The sequence below is a fragment of the Molossus molossus genome, unplaced genomic scaffold, assembly GCF_014108415.1.
Source record: "Molossus molossus isolate mMolMol1 unplaced genomic scaffold, mMolMol1.p scaffold_m16_p_8, whole genome shotgun sequence".
Taxonomy (NCBI): domain Eukaryota; kingdom Metazoa; phylum Chordata; class Mammalia; order Chiroptera; family Molossidae; genus Molossus; species Molossus molossus.
Window position 1 is genome coordinate 7032052 of NW_023425402.1, and position 26051 is coordinate 7058102.

The 26051-nt window shown below is 41.9% G+C and overlaps 1 protein-coding gene across 16 annotated transcripts in view; it reads right to left on the bottom strand.

The window, feature by feature from the left end:
* FKBP5 (FKBP prolyl isomerase 5) overlaps positions 1-26051 on the bottom strand; it is a 159333-nt gene that overhangs the window by 38662 nt on the left and 94620 nt on the right. For all 16 annotated transcript variants that reach the window (XR_004957567.1, XR_004957564.1, XR_004957568.1 and 13 more), the window contains one exon: positions 23916-24060. Coding sequence is in view for 2 of the 16 variants with exons in the window: in XM_036247920.1 (XP_036103813.1) it covers positions 23916-24060 (145 nt within the window). In the remaining 14 variants the exon portion in view is untranslated. The remainder of the gene's footprint in view (positions 1-23915; positions 24061-26051) is intronic.

Sequence of the window (26051 nt, forward strand, 5' to 3'; positions counted from 1 at the left end):
ATGGTACATATGCTAGGCCTTAGAAGCTGGAACCTCCACCTGTGAAACCCTTAGGAGCCTCAAGCTAAATAAATCATGCCTGTACCTTTGCTTTGCTTCTCATTTGAGAATATTCAAGCTTCTCTTACCAAATAAAACACACAGAGGAAGCCAGAATGATATGGACACAGGTATGTTTCTAAAATTGCCAACACTGGGACTCTTGTCTTAATAAACATTTCCCCATATAAAAAAAAATAACACACATTCATTATAGAACTCTTGGAAAGTATAGAAAAGCAGAGAGAATACAATAAAAAAACCCTCTGAAATCTCAGCATCTGAGGTAAACTGTCTATTTCTTGGTTCATTTCCTTCAAATTATACAGAGTGGGGCAAAACTGGGTTTAGAGTTGTGAGTACGCAAAACAGATTTTATTTTATTCTTGTATTTTTATTATTGTATTATTTTCCATATAAACAACTGTAAACCTACCGTTACCCCACACTATATATGTAGACTCTGCACAATAAATTTTTACACTCTTAAAATTCTTGTCAGTTTATTTGGTCTTGTAGTTTGCTCTTTATGTTTCATATTACATGAGCATTTTTCTTTTTCTTTTATATTTTATATTTTGTATTTTTTGTTAATCCTCACCTGAGGACATTTTTCCATGATATTTTTATTCTTAAAGAGACAGTAGAATGGAGGAAGACAGAGGGAGAGAGAGAGAGAAAGGAAAAAGTGTGAGAGAGACATCAATTTGTTGCCTCCCACACGACCCCAATTGAACCTGCAACCCAGGTACGTGCCCTTGATCAGAAATAGAACCCATGACCGTTTGGTCCATGGGCTGACGACGCTCTACCGCTGAGCCAAACCGGCCAGTGTGCATTTTTCTTTCTAAAATATAGTAATTGAGCCCTGGCCAGTGTTGTTCAGTGGTTAGACCATCAGCCCTCGCACCAAAGGGTCATGGATTCGATTTCCAGTCAAGGGCACGTACCTGGATTACAGGTTTGATCCATGGCCCCAGTTGGGGCACATGTAGGAGGCAGCCAATTGATGTGTCTCTCCAACATCAATGTTTGTCTCTTTCTCTCCTGCTCCCTCCATCCCTTCCACTCTCTCTAAAACACACACACAAAAAAACAAAAAACCAATGGAAAAAATATCCTCAGATGAGGATTAACAACAAAAGACGGCCCTGGCCAATTTGGCTCAGTGGTTAGAGCGTCGGCCTGCGGGTTCGGTTCCCGCTAAGGGCACGTACCTCAGTTGCAGTTTGTCCCCCGCCCTGGTTGGGTCGTGCGGGTGGCAGCCACTTGATGTGTCCCTTTCACGTCGATGTTTCTCTCTGTCCCTCTTTCTCCCTCTCTCTCCCTCCCACTCTATCTGAACAAAAAAATGGAAAAATGTCCTCGGGTGAGGATAAAAAATTTAAAAAAACAACACAAAAGACAGTATCTGAAAACGACTTTATTTTTTTTATTAAATTTAATTTTTTCCATCACTATTTATTCCCCCTACCCTTTTCCACTTCCCCCACCCTCCCTTCCAATCACCACACTGGTGCCCTTGTCCATGAGTTCTTTCTCTTTTATTTTTTCCTTTGTTGCTCAATCCCTCCAAGTCCCCTGCCTCCCTCCCCACTCCCCGCCCAGAGCTGACGGCTTGCTCTTTATCTATGAGTCTGTCTCTACTTTGCTTGTTAGTTTATGAAAACATGACTTTTAATGACTATGTACTATTTCAACCTTTTGGATTTACCATTTCATTACTTCTATTAATAAACATGTTAATTGGTTTGTATTATTTATTTATTTATTTTTTACTATTATAAAATTTCAATGAACAATTGAAATCTTCACATGACTTTTTTTGCATAGTAAAAAGCTCTTCTTACCTGACAATCAGGACTATAACTGGTAGGTTAATTAATTATTATTATTATTATTTTTAATCCTCACTCAAGGACATTTTTCCATTTATCTTCAGATAGAGTGGGAGGGAGAGAGAAGGAGAGAAAGAAAGGGAGAGAGAGAAACATCGACATGAGAGGGTCACATCAACTGGTTGCCTCCCACATGACCCCAACCAGGGCCGGGGACGAACCGCAACCGAGGTACATGCCCTTGGCTGGAATTGAACCCATGACTCATTGGTCCACAGGCCAATGCTCTAACCGCTGACCCAAACTGGCCAGGGCTTAATTAATTTTTAAAATAATTTCTTAAATTTCCAATTATAGTTGACAAACATTATATTAATTTCATGTGTACAACATAGTGATTAGACATTTAAATAACTTACAAAGTTAACCCCCAGTAAGTCCAGCACACATCTGACACCATACATAGTTATTACAATATGATTAACTACATTCCCTATGCTGCATTTTACATCCCTGAGACTGTTTTTATAGCTGGCAACCCTAACCCTGCCCCTTTTTCGCCAAACCCCTCTCCCATCTCGAAACCATCAAAATGTTCTCTGTATCTACGAGTTTGTTACTGTTTTGTTTGTTCATTTATTTATTTTCTTAAGGTTCCACTAACATAAGTGAAATCCTACGGCATTTGTCTTTCTCTGACTGACCTATTTTACTTAACGTAATACTCTCTAGGTCCATCCATGTTGTAGATAGCAAGATTTCATTCTTTATTTTTAGTTTTAATCTTTATTGTTGGAAGTATTAAAGATGTCCCCCATTTTCCCCCTCTCCAATCCTACTCCCTCTTGCCTTCCCCAAACTATTGTCTATGTCCACTGATTGTGCATATATGCATATAAAATTCTTTGGATTACCTCTTCCCACTCTTCCCACCCCCCCATCCCTCTGAGGTTTGTCAGTCTGTTCCCTACTTCCATGTCTCTGGATCTATTTTGATTGTCAGCTTATTTTATTCATGATATTCCACAAATAAATGAGATCACGAGGTACTTGTCTCTCTCCGACTTATTTTGCTCAGCATTAATACTCTCTAGGTCCTTCCATGTTGTCTCAAAGGGTAAGAGATCTTTTTTTTCTTACAGCTGTATAGTACTCCATTGTGTAAATGTAACACAGCTTTTTTATCCACTCATCTATTGATGGACCCTTGGGTTGTTTCCAGATCTTAGCTATTGTAAATAGTGCTTCTATGAACATAGGGCTACATATATTCTTTCTGATTGGTGTTTCAGGCACCTTAAGATGTATTCCAAAAAGTGGAATCACTGGGTCAAATGGCAGTTCTGTTTTAAATTTTTGAGGAGACACCATACTGTTTTCCATAGTGGCTGCATCAGTCTGCATTCCCACCAGCAATGTACTAGAGTCCCCTTTTTTCCACAACCTTACAGGCACTTGTTTGAAGATTTGTTGATGGCAGCCATTCTGGCAGTTGTGAAGTGATATCTCATTGTTGTTTTAATTTGCATCTCTCTGATGATTAGTGATGTTGAACATTTTTTCATGTCTCTTGGCCATTTGCATGTCCTGTTTGGAGAAATGTCTATTCAGGTCCTCTGCTCGTTTTTTAATTGGGTTGTTTGTCTTCCTTTTGTTGAGTTGTATGAGTACTCTATATATTTTGGAAATTAATAACCCTTTATCCGATGTGTCACTGGCAAATATGTTCTCCCAGAGAGTGGGTTCCCTTTTCATTTTGATGCTGGTTTCTTCTGCCATGCAGAAGCTTTTTAGTTTGATGTAGTCCAATTTATTAATCTCTTACTTTGTTTCTCTTGCCCTAGGCAATGTATCAGAATTCTGCTACATGTGATGTCTGAGATTTTGCTGCCTATGTTTTCTTCTAGGATTTTTATGGTTTCACAACTTATATTTAAGTCTTTTATCCATTTCAAATTTATTCTTTTTTTTTATCCTCACCCAAGAACATTTTTCTTTTTGATATTTTGTTCAGATAGAGTGGGAGGGAGAGAGAGAGAGAAACATCGATGTGAAAGGGACACATCGAGTGGCTGCCACCCACACGACCCAACCAGGGCTGGGGACAAACTGCATCCAAGGTACTTGCCCTTAGCGGGAACCGAATCCGGGTTCTCCAGACCGCAGGCTGACACTCTAACCGCTGAGCCAAACCGGCCAGGGCTAGTTTCATTTTTTTGCATGTAGCTGTCCATTTTTCCCAACACCATTTGCTGAATAGACTGTCTTTACTCTATTGAATGCTCTTGCCTCCTTTGTCGAATATTGATTGTTCATGGAAAGATTTCTGGGTTCTCTATTCTGTACCATTTATCTATATGCCTGTTCTTGTGCCAGTACCAGGCTTTTTTAAAAATTATGTTTTTTGCCCTGGCTAGTTTGGCTCAGCAGTTAGAGTGTCGGCCTGCGGTCCAGAGAGACCCCGGTTCAGTTCCCGCTAAGGGCATGTGCCTCGGTTGCAATTTGTCCCCGGCCCTGGTTGGTTATGCGGGTGGCAGCCACTCGATGTGTCCCTCTCACATCGATGTTTCTCTCTCTCTCTTCCTCTCTCTCCCTCCCACTCTACCTGAACAAAAAATGTAAAAATGTCCTCGGGTGAGGATAAAAAAAAATAAAAATAAATAAATAAATAAAAATTATGTTTTTTATTAAGAACATATATATACCGCAAATGTTTTTTAACTTAAAACATTAAAGTACATTAATGCACTAACCTTGTGTTAGAAGGTCAAGGCCTTGTCTCTAAGTGTGGTTCCAGTGATAAGAGTTTCACATCATCTTTACTTTTTATTATGATGGCTTTGTAGTATAACTTGATATCCAGTACTGTCACCCCTCCAACTTTGTTCTTCTTTTTCAAGATTGCTGTGGCTATTTGAGGCCTTTTTTGGTTCATATAAACTTTTGGAGTATTTGTTCTAGATCTGTGAAATAATGCTGTTGGTACTATTTTAGGGATTGCATTGAATCTATAGATTGCTTTGGGTATTATGAACATTTTAGTGATGTTGATTAGATTTCATTCTTTTTTTATGGCTGAGTCATATTCCATTGTATACATGTACCATCTCTCCTTTATCCATTCATCTATCAATGGACATTTAGTCTGCTTCCACATCATGAATATAGTAAATGACGCTGTAGTGAACATAGGGATGCATATGTCTTTTCAAATTAGTGTTTTGGGAAATAACCAGAAGTGGAATCGCTGGGCCCTTTTTTGTCTCTTGATATAACCTTTATTTTAAAGTCTATTTTGTCTAATATGAATATTGTTACCCTACCTTTTTTGTTTTATTTTCATTTTCATGAAATATCTTTTTCCATCCCTTTACTTTCCGTCTACGTGTGTTTTTTTAATCTGAAGTGAGTCTCTTGCAGACAGCATATATATGGACCTTGTTTTCTTATCCATTCAGCCACCCTAAGTCTTTTTTTTTTTTCTTTATTGATTTTAGAGAGAGAGGAAAGGAGGAGGGGAGAGAGATAGAAACACTGATGAGAGAACATCGACTGGCTGCCTCCTACATGCCCCTCACTGGGGATTTAGCCCACAACCTGGACATGTGCCCTGACCGGGAATCAAACCGGCGACCTCTAAGTGCATGGGTCAACACTCAACCACTGAGCCACACTGGCCGGGCCCACCCTATGTCTTTTGATTGAAGCATTTAATCAGTTTTCATGTAAAGTAACTATTGATAGGTATGTAGTCACTGCCATTTATTATTCACGTTTTTTAAATCATTTTTCCTTCTTCTTGATGTAGTTCCTTTAACATTTCTCATAATAGTGGTTTGGTGGTGATGAACTCCTTTAGTTTTTCCTAGTCTGGGAAGCTCTTTATATGTCCTTCCATTCTAAATGATAGCTTTGCTGTGAGAGTAATCTTGACTGTAGATTCTTGCTTTTCATCACTTTGAATATTTCATGCAAATCCTTTCTGGTCTGCAAAATTTCTGTTGAGAAATCAGCTAGCAGTCTTATGGGATCTCCCTTGTAGGTAACTGCTTATCTCTTGCTGCTTTTAATATTCTGTCATTAACCTTTGGCGTTTTAATTATGACGTGTCTTGGTGTGGGTCTCTTTGGGTTCATCTTGTTTAGGACTCTCTGTGCTTCCTGGACTTGTATGTCCATTTCCCTGCCAGTGTTAGGAAAATTTTTGTCATTATTTCTTCAAATAGGTTTTCAATTCCTTGATCTCTTGCTTCTCCTTCTGGTACCCCTATGATGTGAATGTTCTTACACTTGATATTATCCCAGAGGCCCCTTAAAGTATCCTCATTGTGGGGGGATTCTTTTTTCTGTTCTGATCAAGTGTTTTCTCCTATCTTGTACTCCACATTGCTGATTCGATCCTCTGCTCCATCTAATCTACAGTTGATTCCTTCTCATGTAGTCTTCATTTCAGTTACTACGTTCTTCATTTCTGACTAGTTCTTTTCACTCTCTATCTCCTTTTTAAAAAATATTTCTTTATTGATTTTTTGAGAGAGAGAAAGGGAGAGGGAGAGAGAGGGAAACATAGATCAGGTGCCCCCTGCTTGCTTCCTATTGGGGATTGAGCATACAACCCAGGCGGGTGCTCTGACCAGGAATCTAACTGGTGATGTCCAAAACACTGAGCCATACCAGCCAGGGTGCTATCTCCTTTTTTAAGTTTTTTATTTCTTTGTCAATGTTCTCACTAAGTCTATTGAGCATCTTTATAATCAGTGTTTTGAACTCTACACCTGGTAGATTGTCTCTATTTTGTTGAGTTCTTTTGCTGGAGTTTTATCCTGCTCTTTCATTTGGAACATGTTTGTTTCCTCATTTTGGCTGGCTCCTTGTTTGTTTTGATGTATTGGGTAGAGCTGCTATATCTCCTGGTCATGGTAGAGTGGTCTCATGTACTAGGTGTCACAGTGGTGAAACCTCCTTAGACACCTAAGCTGGGTACTCTAGGTGTATCCTTTGTGTGCCCTCCTGTTGCAGTTGAGCCTTGATCACTGTTGGCACATCAGAGGGAGGGATTAACCCTCAGGCTGATTGGCTATGAGGAGTGGTCGTGACTATAGCAGAGGAGCTGTTGTGCAGGGGCTGACCCCCCAGAGCAGCATTCGCTTTAGTAGGACTCTGGTGCTTGCTGATTCCACCCTTCTGAGTGTGTCATTTGTGGAGGTGGTTGGGTAGTGCTCTGGTATGGTATAAAGCTGGCCACCAGGTGTGTTGGTTCTGGGGACTCTTTGCAGAGGCTCTGGTCCAGGCCAAGTTCAGTTGTTCCCTCTGTTCTACCTATGGTCACCTGGTATGAGCTACAAAGTGATCTGCAGATGGTTGCTGCTTGTGCTGGGCTTGGAGGTGCCTGGGAGAGGCTAAGCTTCAAATTGATGCACTGGCTGCCTCTAGTGCCAGGCTTGAGACCACTTAGCAAGAGGTATGGGGCATGCTGAGGCCAGATGCTACTTATTTGGGGTTTTTGAACTTTTGAGAGATTTTAGGAAAGTCTGCAGTAGGAGCCATTTGTGTGGAAAAGCCACTGGAAATAGCTTGGGTGGACCTGAAAGTTGAGTGGGGTGGGGTCTCAGATAACCAGTAGGGCAGGGCAAAGAGTATTATTCAGATTTTTTGAGACTCAGATATGATGCCCAACTGCGCCTGCAGTGGGAGGACTCATCAAAGGAACAATGGCTTCTGCCAGTACTTGTGTCTAGGAAAAAGCTGCTCCTCTAGCCCTCGCCTCAAAGCCAGACAATTCAGTTCCTCCCTGTAAGTCCTTGGCACCTTTTGAGTATTGCCCCAGCTCTGGAGCTCAGAGTAAGTGAGTCCAAATAAGCTTGTGCACTGGGACTCCAGCAGCCTTCTGCCTCACTCAGTCACAACCCCTGTTGATATTCACAGCCAGAGTTTATGGGGACTTCTCTTAAAGCACTGAAATGCAGGGACCCCTTTCTCCTCAGAGCACACTTCCACAGCTGAGATATCCCTCTGGAATTTTAACTGCCACATATGGGTCTGGGCCAAGCTTGTTCAACATCTCCACCCCTCCTACCAGTCTCAACGTGGCTTCTTCTTTATTCTATCCTTAGTTGTAGGACTCCTATTCAGCTAGATTGCAGGCAGTTCTGAATGAGGGTTATTCTGTAGTTTGGTTGTAATTCTAATGTGGTCAAAGAAGAAGGTGAGCACAGCAGTTATCTATGATGCCACCTTCACATCTGTATTATTATTATTATTATTATTATTATTATTATTTTTTTTTTTTTTTATCCTCACCCGAGGATATTTTTCCATTTTTTGTTCAGATAGAGTGGGAGGAAGAGAGAGAGAGAGAGAGAGAGAAACATCGACGTGAAAGGGACACATCGAGTGGCCGCCACCAGCACGACCCAACCAAGGCCGGGGACAAACTGCAACCGAGGCACGTGCCCTTAGTGGGAACCGAACCCGGGCCTCTCTGGACCGCACACCAATGCTCCAACCACTGAGCCAAACCGACCAGGGCTGTATTATTATTAATTAAATAAATTATTAGTGTATCATGCCATAAACACTTCTGTATCCCCTTAATTGCAGGGAAAGCCATCAGAAAAAAGAAATACTATCTTGCACAGAAGGATGGATCCACTCAACTCACAGTCTCATTTTAGTGAAAAGGTAAGGTGTGATGCTAAAGATCTACTGGTAGTCCTAGATCCCAAACTTCTGCAAAGTGTTCCTCACATAGGAAACATGCATTCTTACCCCATGACTTCTAGAATAGAAAATGCAAACTTGCTAATCCGAGTAAGCATTAAAGACCAAACCTGTGCCTTGACATTCTTTGGGTACTGCCTGGTCTGTTTTCATATGTCCCACCTGATGCTTTTAAAGTGATAGTGAGCTTTCATGCTCTCATGAATGACATCAGGTTTCTACCTAAAGACTTACATCTTGACCAGAAGTCGAGAGGGTAGGTTAATTTTAAACATCGCTTTAAATGAAGAATCATTAAAAAAAAAAAAAAAAAAGAACATATATATTACTCAAATGTTTTTTAACTTAAAACATTAAAGTACACTAATGCATTAACCTTGTGTTAGAAGGTCAAGGTCTTGTTTCTGAGTGTGGCTCCAGTGATAAGAGTTTCACATCATCTTTACTAGATAAATTACACATAGTATTTCATTTGTAATTTACAATGTGGGTTTCTTTTTTTTTAATTTTTTTTTTTTTTTATCCTCACCCGAGGACATTTTTCCATTTTTTTGTTCAGGTAGAGTGGGAGGGAGAGAGAGGAACAGAGAGAGAGAGAGAAACATCGATGTGAAAGGAACACATCAAGTGGCTGCCACCCGCACAACCGACCAGGGCCGGGGACAAACTGCAACCGAGGTACGTGCCCTTAGCGGGAACTGAACCCAGGTCTCTCAGGACCGCAGGCCGATGCTCTAACCGCTGAGCCAAACCAGCCAGGGCACAATGTGGGTTTCTTTAAAGTGAAGTAAGAACCAGAAGACACATATAAAGCAATCAGTATGCAGAATCCTTCTGATAAAAAATGTATTCTGAATGGCCTCTATTTCACATTTTACCCACCCCTAATTCAATAACCATTTAAAAAAATGCTGTTAGCAATTCATCTTAATAAACCTTCCTAAAATGTTCATCTTAGTTTTCATAGACTTCCTTTTTTTACACTAATTTCAATGTTTTGTATGCTAGTAAATTATATAATTACAAAAAGTATAATAGATATAAACAGGTTTCAACTGATTCTTAACAACAGTCTGAGGAAGGAAAAAGAGACCTAAATGTCTGGAAACTGCTTCACACAGCTAGGCCTTAGTGATGTCTGAAGCTGGCCTGGGGCACACAGCGAGGCCGTGTTATTCTCCTGCTGGACATAAACAATCTCCCAAAACATCAACATCAGACAAGGTCACTCTGAGACCATGAGAAAGTGAGACAAAACAAGAAACACTTCACAATTTTGTCTGAACATGGACAAAAAACAAAGTCACTGTGCAACCTACAGAATACAAACACCCCTTCTCTTGGCTGCCATGAGTGACTACTACTTCCCAGCAGGCACAGCTTTAGTCTCATCTTGTCAGCCCTCCTAGACGAGATTCATTAAGGTATGCAAAGAATCACCCCACAATCTAATATCTAATCCAAAGCAAACCCCTCTTCCTCAAACCCGTCTCCAAATTACCTAATACAAACCCAAATCCTGTAAGTGCTTATGAACACTCTTACTGAGACACCCCATGGTGTGCATTCTCCCTCCCTATAACAAATAATAAGCCCAACTTGTTCAACTACAGCTGTGTTCCTAGTGGTCTGTTGCTGCAGGGCATTGACTAGGCCCAGTCAACTGGCTAAAGCAGAGTGTGGGACTATAGCACAAAATAGGGAACCAGCAGTGTCACTTAGGACATTTACAAACAAATGAAGAGCACCAATTAATCTGGAGTTGATTAAGCAAGCTTGTACCACATTTCCTTAGATTCAATTTCTAGAAGTAGAATTACTGGGTCAAAACAGAAACATTTTAAACATTCTTTTTTTGTTGTTTGTTTTAATTTACCTGTATTGTTGAAAGTATTACAGATGTCCTCCCTATTTTCCCCCATTGACTCCCTACTCCCCATACCCATTCCCCTCCTGTCTTCTCCACATTATTGTTTGTATCCACTGGTTATGCATGTATGAGTATACATTTTTTGGTTTATCTCTTCCTGCCTTTCTTCCCCCTTCCCTCTGAGGTTTGTCAGTCTAACCAAAAGTTCTCTGTATCTATGAGTCTGTTTCTGTTCTGCCTGTTCATTTTGTTTGTAAATGAACAATTGTTGATACATATGTTTGATTACCATTTTATTGTTCATAGTTTTTATCTTCTTCTTCAAGGAGACCCTTTACTGGTTTGGTGGTGATGAACTCCTTTAGTTTTTTCTTGTCTGGGAAGCTCTTTATACGTCCATCAATTCTAAGTAACTTTACAGGATAGAGTAATCTTGGTGTAGGTCCTTGCTTTTTTGAATACCTTTTGCCACTCCTTTCTGGCCTGCAAAGTTCCTTTTGAGAAATCAGCTGACAGTCTTATGGGAGCTCCCTTGTAGGTAACTAACTGCTTTTCTCTTGCTGCTTTTGATTCTCTGTCTTTAACCTTTGGCCTTTAAGAGGAACTGCCTGGGGCTCCAGCAGCCTCAGCCTCCGTCAGCCTCAATTCCCAATGGTGTTTTACAGCCAGAAGTCATAGGGACTTCTCTTCCTGGCACTGGGACCCTGAGCTATGGGCCTGGTGTGGGACTGGGACTTCTTGTTCCTTGGGGAAGAGTTTCACAGCCAAGGTATCCCTCCTGACTTTATCTGTCACATGTGGTTGTGGGACCAGCCTTTCCAAGCCTCCACACCCCTCCTACCAGTCTTGATGTGGCTTCTTTAATTTCATAATTATAGGACTTCCATTCAGCTCGATTTCAGGTGATTCCACATGATGGTTGTTCTGTAGTTTAGTTTTAATTTTGATGTGGTTGTGGGAGGAGGCAAGTACTGTGTTTCAATACACAGCCATCTTGACCGGATATCACATTTTTAAGATTCTTGATCTTGGGGCTTCCAGTCAAGACGGCAGCATAGTTAAATATAGTACTCCCATTCTCTCACAATCACATCAAAATTATAATTATAGGACCACCACCGTTCAGAACCGCCTGAAATCTGGCTGAATAGAAATCATGCAACTAATGCCCTGGCCGATTTGGCTCAGTTGTTAGAGTGTCGGCCCTCAGACCTGCTAAGGGCATGTACCTCGGTTGCAGTTTGTCCCCAGCCCCAGTTGGGGTCATGTGGGTGGCAACCACTCGATGTGTCTCTCTCATGTTGATGTTTCGCGCTCTCTCTTCCTCTCTCTCTCCCTCCTGCTCTATCTGAAGATAAAGGCAAAAATGTCCTTGGGTGAGGATAAAAAAAAAAGAAATCATACAACTAAGGATATAAGCTACACTGAAACTGGTAGAAGTGGGGAAGATGATGAATGACCTGGTCCCACACCCACATGTGGCAAATAAAAATTGGGAGGGGTATCTTATCTGCAGAGGTCCCCACTGAGGAGCGAGAGATCCCAGCCCCAAACCAGGCTCCCCAGTCCAGGTTCCAGAGCCGGGAAGAGAAATCCCCATGAATTTTGACTGTGAAAACCAGTGGCGATTGTGGCTGAAGAACAAACTGGCTCAGGCATCAGAGCCCCAATGAAGTGAGTCCTGCCCCATGTGGTCACCTCTGCACAGAAGCTCCTCCACAGTGGTCACGGCCAGTCCCTGAAGCTGATCTGTCTGGGAGTGTAGGGTCACACAGGGATATAGCCTGATTACCCTCATTCCTAGTCAGTTGAACGGTGTCCATCTGGCCAGTGGCCACAAGGAGCAGAACAGCACAGAACTGAGAGTCTTCCAACGTCCTTGATAGCAAGAAAGTTTTGCTTTGTCTTTAAGCCTGTAAGCAAGCTGTTCCCAGCACTGCACCCTCCCCCTCCCTACTGCTAGATAAGCCCCTGCCTGACTGGCCGAGTGCAGTGACTCACCTGACCAGCCGCCAACGGGTCTTCCCCATTATGTAAGTAATAAAGGCTATGTCCTTCCCCTCTGGTCCCCCATGTGGTGTTTTTTCGGACTATCAAACAGTGGTGCTCCCTGGTTTAGAGTTCCTACATTACAGTTGGCATAGTCGGCAGGATGGTCCGGAAAACCGCGGGTGAAGACCAAGGATGTGGGCATGCCTTAGGGAAGTGTTGGGGAGGGGGGTCTTCACTCCACTGGGGGCAATCCCATATCTGCTAGGGGGAATCCTGGCTCCACTGGGGGTAATCGCAGATCTGCCAGGGGCAATCCTGGGTCTGCCAGGAGCAATCCTGGGGGTGAAACACAAGCTCCATGTGCTTTGAAGTACCAAGCTTGCTAGATTCATAGGAACCATCAAGGGCCTGGGAGGATGCCCCATGCACCTCCGTGAAGTTGTTCATGGTCCTGGGGACCACAGAAAAGATCAAGTAGGGAAATGAAAGGATTGTTGGGGTGTGGCTGCTGCAGTGGCGTGGCTTCTGTTACAGGCAGAGTGGGACCCCGAGGCAAAACAGTTGGCTGCTGAAGCAGAACAATGTAAGTTGGAGGAGGAAGTGAAGTGGGGGTGAGATATGTGCCTGATGTAGGCAGATCAAAAGGAGGCTTTAGGATGGCAAGTAGAGCAAACCAGGGCCACTTACAAGATTTAACAGTCCAATTTGCTCACCCGAGGGGGAGGAAGCTGACCCTGGCCCAAATCCGGCTATGGTAGCGCACCCAGAATGGAACCTTAGTAAGTGGACCCTATAGCCGAGAGTGACACAGACTGACAAGGAGATACTAGTTGAGACGGACACAGATGGCCCAGCCATGTAGCCCCAGCCCCTTATCATTCAGAAACTGAAAACTCAACAAGAGAGGCCAGATGGGCAGGACCCTGCCCAGCTGCCTCCACCACTAATGTACATGTACACCTCAGCTCGGCCTTACACCCCAGCGGAGCTGAAGGAGTTGGCCACTAAATATTGCCAGAAGGAGATGGCGTCCATCATGGGCGGCTGCTGAGACTGGGAGGCCACTGTGGTCCCAGGGACAGTGGGGGAATCCATGGCTGTCCCTGACCTCTGTGTCAACTACAGGAGGAACATGTGCAGGGGGAAAAACCTGGTACTTTAAAAACATATATATATACATGTTTTTATTGATTTTTTTTTAGAGAGAGAGGAAGGGAGAGAGAGACAGAAACATTGATGTGAGCAAGAAACATTGATCAGCTGCCTCCTGCACATCCCCTACTAGGAATCTAGCCTGCAACCTGAGCATGTGCCCTGAGCAGGAATTGAACCTGGAACTTTCAAGTCCATGGGACGATATTCAATCCACTAAGCTACACCAGCTGGGTCAAAAAACTGCTACTTTTACATTCAAGCTTTGCAGGCCCAGGAGCTGCTGTGGTCCCAGGAGTAAACCCAAGCCCATCTCCCCCTGCTTCTCTAGCCTCCTGGAAGTGGTCAAGGACACTAGATAATTCAACAGCTCACTTTTCAGCATACTAAAGGAATGATTCATGTTATCTCTATTATGCTTCTGGAAAATATGAGTATGTTTGCTAGTGAAAAAATCATGTTGTGAAAGTTATGAAATGGGTTCATAAATTTGCCAATTTCAAGAATACTAATTGCTTGCTTTTAGTTGTCACTAAAAAATAAAGTTTCTAAAGATTAGGATTTTTAATTAAGTTGGGAAAAAGTATATGATTTTGGTATGGCAATATATTTTGAACAGGGGAAATTAATATTAATGGTAGGAGACATAACTTAAGGTAGTGAACACACAATGCAATGTGCAGATTATGTTATTATAGAATTGTACAACTAAAACCTATTATGCTCTTTTAAGGACAGGACAACAGTGGGATTGGCAGGAGAAGCAAAAAAAAAAAAAAAGCAGTTAAACAGGTACAGGGACTTGGTGTCTATGATCCAGTCCTACCTGGAGAATTGGATGTACATGTAACCCAAGAGGGGATGTAGTCGGAGTTTCTGGCAGCAACAGAAACTCCACATCCCAAAAGAGTTTTGATCCCAGGTATAGAAAGGGAGATACAGCCTAATATAGAAACAGCTCTCTGCCACCTCCCATGCCTGCTATAATAGTGTGGACCACCTAGCCCATCACAGGCTGGCTGCAGGACGTGTCTCACACCCTGAAATCTGGTGCAGCACAGACACAAGCTATAATGAGTCAAAGTATATACCTACAGCAGAGACATGTCCATTCAACATCCCTTCTTAGCCAGAGGTTGTGGACATTGTTAAGGCCAGTCACCTCTGTGTCAGAAGAAGATACTGAAAAGGCACTTGAGGAAGAGCCTAGTGGCCCTTGGCCAATGAAAGCAGACACAGTTCCAGTGCCACCTGAAGCATAGTATACCGATGGCCCGTGCAAAGGACAGCCCCTAAATGGCATATGCAGGACCGGACTATCAACAACAGACCCCTGTGGGGACAAACCCTGTGGGCTGACATAAGGATGGTTGTATGGACTAAGGCGATGACCCTATAGCGTGTCACAGGAGATCAACCGTTACAATGTTCAGGGAATGATGAAGCGGATGTGCTTGCTTGCATTTAATGGCTGGAAGAGGCCCTGGCTACAGCAGAAGACCTGGCTACATGGCTACACAGGAAATAAACCATACAGGGCAGAAAACCCCATGAGCAACACTGAAGCCTGGGGCCTCCCACTGAGAATGACTGACATTACAACTTGTTACTTCCCTTACACTCCGACAGGAGCTGGGCTCATAGAGCGTTACAAAGGACTGTTTAAAAACCCCTGAAAATTGAAGGTTATTACACACATGGACACAAGATTGACGTACTACTGCCCATGAATGAAGACGCCGACCAGCTCAGCGCGCCCCATGCAGCAGCAGACGTGGGCGTCCCACTGAGAGTGCAGGTACGAACAACGGATGCTAAGAGAAGGCCTTGTTGGGGAGCAGAGGATAACCTGCTGTTGCCATACACCCTAGAGCTAGTGTCTTAACTGGACCCTGTGAAACTCAAACTGGTACCTGCTGGTGCGCTCTGCTAGCCCCATGCCAGGGAAGGACTTGACCTGGGCTTGCTTATACGACCTGCCATAATTGGTAATTGGCCAACTACTATTCCATCTGGCAGATTTGCATTCCTCCTCTCACAGCTAGTATTCCAGGCAGAAGGGGACACTACCAGTCAAAAGGTATGGATTAGGCCAGGGAGACCCCCTGAATAAGCCACTGTTCTTACACAGGACAGAGCAATGGCCTGTATACTACCCACCAGTGCTGATGTGCCTCTGTTGTGCTTACTAAACATGAGTCTTATTCTCCTGAGTTTCGTGCAGGCTAACAGTTTTGCAGGCTGGGTTGATGTAGTGGCTCTTCGGTTGTGTTTCAGACTGTTGGGTGTATTCAGAGATGCCCCTCTTTGCTACTGCTAGGCTGCCTGGAAAACTCTGGTCAACCTGAAAGAATGGAGCCACCTGTGCCTGCAGACCGACACTGCCCCTGACTTCAGCCGCAGGCACGAGGAAGTCTTTCACCTCGTCTGAGAGCAGACCGATCACACTCGACCCTAGCTAGGGTATCCTACGTGGAACGGACTGGGGTGGTTGACTTGCAGTGCGGGTAGAATTGTGGGGTCAGATTCCCCTACTGTATTGAGAGACAGAATAATTCCACACCAAACATCACACAACATAACATGGTTGGACACTTAAGGAACAATGCCAGGACATATCCATCCTCACTGACCAAGATCTCTGGGGAAAACAGAACCACACTTAAGAGTTAAGTGTGTTCCCCTGTCCCTTGGGGTACCCTATGGGTCTGCAGAACATATGGCTGGCCATTACTCCCCTATAATTGGACAGGGTGCTACACTTGGGGGAACCCTCACATCCCCAGCCGGGAAGTGAACACTCTGTCGGCTACCCTCTGCAACTGGGATGCCTACACGGCCCAGTCCAGGACCCAAGTACGCTGGAACTCCTGGTGGTTCTACCCCCTTGCCATCTTCCCCCCCCCGTAAGGGAACATATGAATACAACATGAGATCCAGGCTTTAGCAGACCACACAGCTCAGGCCTTGACCAAGCCATCACCTTGCTGAATAGGGAAGTTGCACAGATGCACGAGGTTGTGTTACAGACCCAGCTCTAGACATGCCCACTGCAGCGCAGGGAGGGACCTGTGCTCTCACTGGGTCCAGGTGCTGCACACACAGACCTGACTCAGAACACTACATCAGTTTAGCCTTGGAGGCCTTGAGAATGGAGATCGGCATCATCTCTCTCCTAGGTACTGACCCTCTCACCTCCTGGTGGAACTCCCTTAGCTCCTGGGGGTGTTACACCCTTGTAGGGGTTGTGGGTCTCCTTCTCCTGCTATCACTTTGTGCTTGTAGCCTTTACTGCATTTGTGGGATTTGGATGCAATGTGCTATCACCCTAACTACCCAGGCTCCCTACTGGAAGACTGGCACATAGACTGTGAGGTGGAATAGGTGATATCGGGGTGGAGTGTGGGGTCATATGGGGATATAGCCCAATCTGCCCTCACATTCAGTTGAATGGTGCCTGCCTAGCCAGCAGCCACAAGGAGCAAAGCAGCAAACAACCGAGAATTTTCCCAAGTCCCTGACAAAGAGTGAGCAAGCTTTGCTTTGTCTTCAGCCTGCAAGCAAGCTGTTCCCAGCACGGCACCCTCACCCCCAATTGCTAGATAAGCCCCTGCCTAACTCTGGCCCAGTGCGATAACTCACACAACCCGTTGCCATCTGTTTTTCCCTATTAAATAAGTAATAAAGGCTCTGTCCTTCCCCTCTGGTTTTTTTGGACTATCAAAGAACACAGTGGTGCTCCCTGGTTTGGAGCTCCTGTGTTACAGGGGTAAATCCTCTCACTGATGTGCCAACAACAATCAAGGCTCAACTTCAACAGGAGGATACACACAACCCACACAATGGGGGTAGGGCGCACACCTGGAGCACCCACCTAAGGTGATCGGTTAGGCTCTACAGAACAACTACTACTACATAAGGCCACTCTTCCAAGTGTGGAAGACACAGCAGCTCTACCTAATACACAGAAACAGAGAGGTAGCCAAAATGAGGAGACAAAGAAAGATGTCCCAAAGATAAGAGCAGAACAGAACTCCGGAAAAAAAAAACTAAACTAAACAAAATGGAGACAAGCAATCTACCAGATGCAGAGCTCAAAACACTGGCTATAAGGATGCGCAATGAACTCAGTGAAAACTTTAACAAGAGATAGGAAACATAAAAATGGAGATAGATTTCGCCCTAGCCAGTGTGGCTTAGTGGTTAGAGTGTCGGCCCATGGACCAAATAATGATGGGTTCGATTCCCAGTCAAGAGTATATACCTGGGTTGCAGGTTCAATCCTCAACCCCTCAGGGTCATGTGGAAGGCAACCAATCAATGTTTCTCTATCTAAAAATCAGTGGGAAAATATTGTTGGGTGAAGATTAACAAAAAAGTTGATAGACTTTTTTAAAATGGGGAAGGATCATGTTTTTTCTTCACTTAGTGTAATGTCCTCACGGTTCATCAGTATTGTCACGTGTCAGAATTTCCCTGTTTTAAAGGATGAATAATACTCCATTGCATGTATATGACATTTTGTTTATCCATTTACCTGTAGATAAACATTTGGGTTGCTTCCACCTTTTGGCTATAATGAATAATACTACTATGAACATGAGTGTACAAATATCTCTTTGAGACACTCTCAGTTATTTTGGGTACATGTCTACAAGTAAAATTACTGAGGCATATGGTCGACCTATTTTATATGTTTTAAGGAACGTTTTCCTTAGTGACTGCATCAGTTTACATTCCCACCAACAGTGCACAAGAGTTTCAATTTCTCCACAACTTTGTCAACACTTGTTTTGTTTTTGATAGTAGCCATCCTGATCAATGTGAGGTGGTATCTCATTGTGGTTTTGATTTATATTTCCCTAAAGATTAGTGATGTTGAACATCTTTTCATATTCTTATATGCCATTTATATACCTTCGTTGGAGAAGTGTCTAGACCTTTTTTTTTAATCCTCACCCGAGGACATTTTTTGTTCAGATGGGGGGGCGAGGGGGGAGAAACATCCGACGTGAAAGGGACACATCGAGTGGTTGCCACCTGCACGACCCAACCAGGGCCGGGGACAAACTGCCACCAAGGCACGTGCCCTTAGCAAAAACTGAACCCGGGTCTCCCTGGATGACAGGCCGATGCTCTAACCACTGAGCCAAACCGGCCAGGGCCCGTAGTCCATTTATAATAAGGTTGTTTAGGGTGTTTTGGTTGTTGAATTATAGTAGTTCTCTATGTATTACGGATATTAACCATATATATATATATAACTTGCAAGTATTTCCTCCCATTCAATACGTTGCCTTTTCACTATTATATTCTTTGATGCAGTTTTTAATTTTGATGTAGCATAATTTATGTATTTTTATTTTCGTTGCCTGTGCTTTTGGTGTTATATCCAAGAAATCACTGCCAAAGCCAGTGTCATGAAGATTTTCCTCTGTTTTCTTCTAAGAAAATAAAGTTTTAGGTCTTATGTTTAAGTCTCTGATCACTTTTGAGTTAATTTTTTTATATGTTGTCAAGTTAGGGTCCAACTTCATTTTCTTGCATGTAAATATCCAGTTTGGGAAAATATTTGTTGAAAAAACTGTCCTTTCACCATTCAATGGTCTTTGCACCCTCGATGAAAAGTATTGATTATATAATTTTTTTAGAAAATTTGTTTTTATTAATTTTTTTAAATAGAGGGAGGGATACAAAGATAGAAATATCAGCCTGGCCAGTTTAGCTCAGCAGTTAGAGCACTGGCCTACGGACCAAAGATAGAAATAACGACGTGAGAAAGAAAGATCAATCAGCTGCCTTCTGCATGCCCCCTACTGGGGATCAAGCCCGCAACCTGGGCATGTGCCCTGAACAGGAATCGAACTGGCGACCTCTTGGTCGACGCTCAACCACTGAGCCACACCAGCCAGGCTACAATTCTCTTTTAAATACTCTTGTCACACCCCAGCCAGTTTGGCTCAGCAGTTAGAGCGTCAGCCTGCGGTCCAGAGAGACACGGGTTCGGTTCCCACTTAGGGCACGTACCTCGGTTGCAGTTTGTCCCCGGCCCTGGTTGGGTCATGCGGGTGGCAGCCACTCGATGTGTCCCTTTCATGCTGATGTTTCTCTTTCTCTCTCTCTCTCCTTCTCACTCTATCTGGACAAAAAATGAAAAAAATGTCCTCGGGTGAGGATAAAAAAAATAATAATAAATAAATACATACATACATACATACATACTCTTGTCATAATAAAATCCCCAAATTAGCCTGAATTTCCACTGAACTATTTACTCCCTTGGTAGAACAGGTAAAACATAAGGGATCAAGAGAGTTAAATGTACAATATATATGCTACAGTCCATTTGTATTATTTTTCTTCGTTTTGATGAAGTAGCTACTACTATAACATACAAATATAACACTGTCAAACCAATGTTTCTTGTTTATACAGGTAACTGAACACATTATATTACAGAACTTTTACCAAAGGTATATTGCTCTATTATCATATTTCTAATTATCATCTTAAGAGAGCCTTTAAAGGCTCTGTCATTATGTTGGTTTTAGTCATTTAAAGTTTTTAATTCCTGTATTCTTTACAGAAAGTACAAGAATAGATTAACCTTAAAGCTCTTCCCCAGGAGCCACCTTTTCATGGCAGCAGGACAGGTTAGATGGCTTATTCGTGTCTGCACACCACAGTAAAGAGCAGAGAGGAAGCCTGGCCCAACACCCAGCCGGATGATCTCCCGTGAGACGACACTATCTCTAAATACGTATGTCACAGATATCACATCAACTCAAAGTTATTACTGCTCAAAATGATAGGAAATGTAAAATACTCACTCACCACAGAGTGTTTTACTTAGAAAATCTGGGTAGAGAAGGTGGTAGTATAAATTCTCAGCAATTCTTAAGTCAACTTGCAAAGATAACTGCTGAGAGACTTATCTTACATTTATCACCTTCCAGACAGAAATTTAAAGGGTAGAGTAAAAGTTTGAGGCAGTGGGAACAAAGGAGTCTGCTGTGGCCATTTACCCTGAGATCATCTCAATTAAACAGTGTCACAGCCATGCTGATAGCCCTTGAGTTTCATGTCCCAAAATCAACAAAAATGAAAAAAATTCTAATTTAACTGTTATTATTATTTGCTACATCAAGAAAAATACTTGGTATTTAAATTTGATTGCTATCTTTTTTAAAAAATGTTTTTATTGATTTGAGAGAGAGGAGGTAGAGGGAGAGAGAGAAACATCATTGGGAGAGAGGAACATTGATCATCTGCCTCCCATGGACCAAATCCGCAACCTGGGCATGTGCTTAGACCAGGAATCGAACCGGCGACCTTTTGGTGTATGGGATGATGCTCAACCAACTAAGCCACACTGGCTACAGCTGATTGCTATTTTACTGAAACATAAGATTAATCTCACATGAGCCATTAACTCAATAAGGACCCAAAGGAGAAGGGTACAATGGCACAGCCAGCTTTGAGCCTGGAGTAAGAACAGGAAGCAGAAGGTGCTATGACACACAAACACCTTTGAGTACCAGGGAAGACAGAGTGGCAGAGAGGCAGGAAGAGTTTAACTCCATAGTTCCTCACTTACTGTTTCCTTTCCCAGAACACTGCTTAGTTAACAATTCTACTGTGTTATAGAGGCAGAAAAAGAAAGAAATTATAGTAAACACTGAGCCATGATGGTGGATAGGGGGATTTTCTGTCTCCTACACTTAATCTGGGAATGAACTAGAAGTCTATCATACCTGTGGCAAATAAGAATAAAAAGACAATGAATATTTCACTTTATGTGGCATCTAATGAACAAAATAAACTAACAAACCAAAACGGAAACAGACTCATAGATACGCAGGACACACTGACAGCTGACAGAGGGAGGGGGTTGGGTGGCTGGGTTAAAATGGTACAGGGATTAAGCAAAGGAAAAAAACCCCTCAGAGACATAGACAACAGTATGGTGATTACCAGAGGAAAAGGGGTGGAGGGAGGTAGAAGAGGGCAAAGTGGAGTTAAATGGTGATGGAAGGAACCTGGACTTGGGGTTGTGAACACACAGTACAATATACAAATGATGTGTTATAGAACTGTACACCTGAAACCTATATAATCTTATTAACCAATGTCACCCCAGTAGATTTAAAAAAACAACATTGCAATTCAGCAACAAATTTTCAACAGTCAACATGGTCCACAAAGTTAAATTTAATGTATGGGTTATTATTTGTTTTACAAGATTAAATAAATAAGAATATTAAATCAACTAAAAACATTTAAAAGCATTTGAAAAGAAATTAGTAATCACATTTAAGACTTGAAAACAGTGATTAATCTTTTTTTCTCAAGACTCCTTTACATCTTAAAAACTGAGGACCCCAAATTTGTACTTACTATAGACAGCTGCCATATTAAAAATAAAAATAGCCCTGGCCAGTTTGGCTCAGCGGTTAGAGTGTCGACCTGCGGTCCAGAGAGACCCAGGTTCGGTTCCTGCTAAGGGCACATACCTCGGTGGCAGTTTGTCTCCGGCCCTGGTTGGGTTGTGCGGGTGGCCACCACTCAATCGATGTGTCCCTTTCACGTCGATGTTTCTCTCTTTCTCTTTTCTCTCTCTCCCTCCCTCTTTCCCACTCTATCTGAACAAAAAATGAAAAGATGTCCTCGAGTGAGGATTAAAAAAAAAAAATTATATACTAATTCATTTAAAAATAAAAATAACCTCATGTTAATATATTTATTTTAATGAAAATACTATATTTTCCAAAACAAACAAAAAAATTAAGAGGAGGGTGACATTGTTTTGTGATTTTACAAATGTGAACTATGTCTGACTTTAATAAAAGACAACCAGATCCTCACACCTACTTTACATTCATCTGTTATTTTGGTTGATGTACATGGCAAAAATATCCAAACTCACAAAGATCGATAGTTAAAAAAGGTAGGAGTATTTTAATAGCTTTTTCAGATAATTATGACTATAATCATCTGTTACTACATCAAAACTAGACAAATGGTAGTTTCATAAATATTAGGTGCAATATAGAACCTGAAAAACATATCAATGAACTTTTTACATTATACTACAGTGAAATCCATTGGTCTAGCTTGCATATTGAATGACTCTTTTACTCATGCATAACGTTATAATGTCTTGTATTGGTAAATGGGAAAATACTGGTTCACTGAGTTACAAAGATTTTCTAAATGTTAACAGATTTGATCATATAATATTTTTTTAAATCACATACAATAATACCCATTGATCTCATGAAAAGTCTTTTAGATTCTGGGAAGCTGTCAAACTCAAAGTGGCAGATACAAATGTCCAAAACTGTAATCTTCAAATTCAATGGTAACAAATATTGTCAGTTGCTCTCCTTGAAGTGACAGGTTACTTCATTTATTTTCAAGAAAATATCCGCCTAATACTGAATAAACAAGTTTGAGTAATCATGCATTTTGCCCTTTATAATAAAAAGGAAGTTTCATGGAGAAAAAAAACAAAAAACAGCACACTAGTTTAGCTCCCCACTAAAGCCCAGCGCACAGGTGCCTTTTCTGGAGACAACCACCGAACTTGGTATGCAGTGTCCTTTCTGTCGCTGCCCTTTCTGTCACAGAACAGCAAGACAGTGTGAAACTCAAGGATTAGGATTGAATAAAAATAGTATTTTTTACACTATATCAAGGACACTCTTAAGTGAAACTGGCTTCCCTTTTCTCCTAACTTAAACAGTAAGTGCAGGCAGTCAAGGGCACATGACTGCTGGTGTACTTTGGTGACGCTGTCTAGATTAGTGCTAAGGCACCAGCGGTTTTTACCACCGCAGGTTCTGTTCCATCGGTGGAAATGTCAACACAGTAAAAAGATAAATAACATCTTAGTATTATTATGAAAATAATTTTGACATTATGGACCTCCTGAAAAAAATCTCAGGAACCCACAGGGATCCAGGGACCATAATTTGAGAACTACTGCTTTAAGATATCTTTATTTTGCACCCTGGCCAGGTGGCTCAGTTGGCTGGACGTCGTCCTGTACATCAAAGGTTGTAAGTTTGATTCCTGGTCAGGGCACATAGCTAGGTTTTGGGTTCGATCCAGGCATGTACGAGAGGCAAGTGATCCATGTTTCTTTCTCTCCCCTTCCTCTCTCTCTAAAATCAATTTTAAAAACATCTTTGGGTGAAAATTTTTTTAAAATCTCTACTTTTGGCAAGGAAAGGACCCACTAGCTCCTATATATTATAAAATAACAGTAAATATAGGCAAAACACAACAAAAATATCCTCTTACCTCTGCCAAGATGAAAGACAAATGGTTCATTTCTATCACGACTGGAATCAAATTTCTTTCCATTTGCAAATTTTCCGTTGTAATGGACATAAACTCTATCTCCAATCATTGGTGCTTCCTCACTATTCCCCACTCTTTTGACAATCTAGAAAAGACAAACATCAAGAAAAAGGAAATAGAACTTTTAACTTCTAATCATAAAATCAAAAGACCACAGTCCATTTCATACCACCCAGGCAGATTTGTAAACAATTATCCCTTTTTTTTTTTTTTTTTTTTATCCTCACCCGAGGACATTTTCCCATTTTTTGTTCAGGTAGAGTGGGAGGGAGAGAGAAGAACAGAGAGAGACAGAAACATCAATGTGAAAGGAACACATCGAGTGGCTGCCACCCGCACAACCGGGGACAAACTGCAACCGAGGTACATGCCCTTAGCGGGAACCGAACCCGGGTCTCTCAGGACCGCAGGCCGACGCTCTAACCACTGAGCCAAACCGGCCAGGGCAATTATCTCTTTTCTAAAGGCTCCCTTCCTAGTTCTCTCAAAAACCTGTACTATTAGAGAATAGTCTTATTTTACTCTTAATCTTTAATGCTACATTTAATCTTATTGTTGATCACACTGCTCCCTCAAAATAACTTACCAACAGATCCTGCTTCATTGGTTTAATGCTCCCCATGCTTTGGCACTAAAATCTCTCAAAAAACAGAGCTGGTCCATAGACAAACTGAATTAGACCAAGATGATTAATAGATTTTCAAAAAAATTCAAAAAGAAGTCTAAAGCACCCCAACCAGTGTGGTTTAGCAGACTGAGTGTCGTCCCATGAACTGAGACATCCTGCCTGGTTCGATTCCCGGTCAGGGCACATGCCAGGGTTCCGGGCTCAATCCCCAGTAGGGGGCGTGCAGGAGGCAGCCAATTGATGTTTCTCTTTCAAAAAAAATAAAATAAAAACGTATTTTTTAAAAAGTCTAAAGCAAAGTTCCAAAGGTGAAGTTTTATTTATTCCGTCCTATGCTAAGAACATTAGCTTCTGACTAGATTCCACTAGTTTAATTTCAAAAAGCCTAATTTCCTGGAATAACAGGTTACACTTCCTATTATTTGAATATTCAATGTATAAAAACACAACATCACTGCACAGTTTGATATAATACTGAATACTTTATTTTCTAGTAAAGAAAATGCCACAAAAAAAAAACAAAAAAAACTCTTAAGCTGAAAAATACCTAACTATTATAAAATCCAGTATATTTGTTTTGTTCTTGGCAGAGCAAGCCACTAAAGCAATTGGTCAGTCCTAGGGGGGAAAAATCAACCCTAAGCATGTGGTGGTGTAATTTATCCTGTCAATCACTTATGCTGAATTAATCATTTTTATTAGATAACAGGGGGTGGTAGCTAATATCCCAAGAACATCTTTTTGGGGAAAAGGTCTGAATTTTTATCTAAAGAGTTAAATTATTTGGTCTTATATGCATCTTTTTAAAAAATTATTAATTTACTTTTGCTACAGGGGTTTCTCCTCCCAGCCCTGCTTCGCAGCGTTGTTGTGTGTGTCCACTGGTTTGTATTTATCTTGGAGACGTGTCCCTCTCGCCCCACACCCTCACATCACCACACAAACACTATCTTAGAATCTACAATTTTCTTAGTTCAAAAGCTCAGTCTGTAAAAAAGAATCATTACTGTAACTCCATAAAAAAGCTGTTAGAATTAATAAATTCAGTAAAGTTGTAGAATACAAAGTCAACATACAGAATCACTTGTTTCTACAAACTAACAATGAAATATCTGGGAAAAAAAATAACATTCTGGAAATGCAAATCAAAACCACAATGAGATACCGCCTCACACCTGTTAGAATGGCTATTATCAAAAAGACAAGATAAAAGGGAACCTTTGTGCACTGTTGGTGGGAATGTAAACTGGTGCAGCCACTATGAAGAAGAGCATGCAACCCTGGCGAGTGTGGCTCAGTGGTTAGAATGTTGGCTTATGCACGGAAGAGTCTTGGGTTTGATTCCTGGTCAAGGGCATGTACCTTGGTTGCAGGTTTGATCCCTGGCCCCGTCAGGGCACATGTGGGAGGTAACCAATGAATGTGTCTCCCTCACATCAATGTTTCTC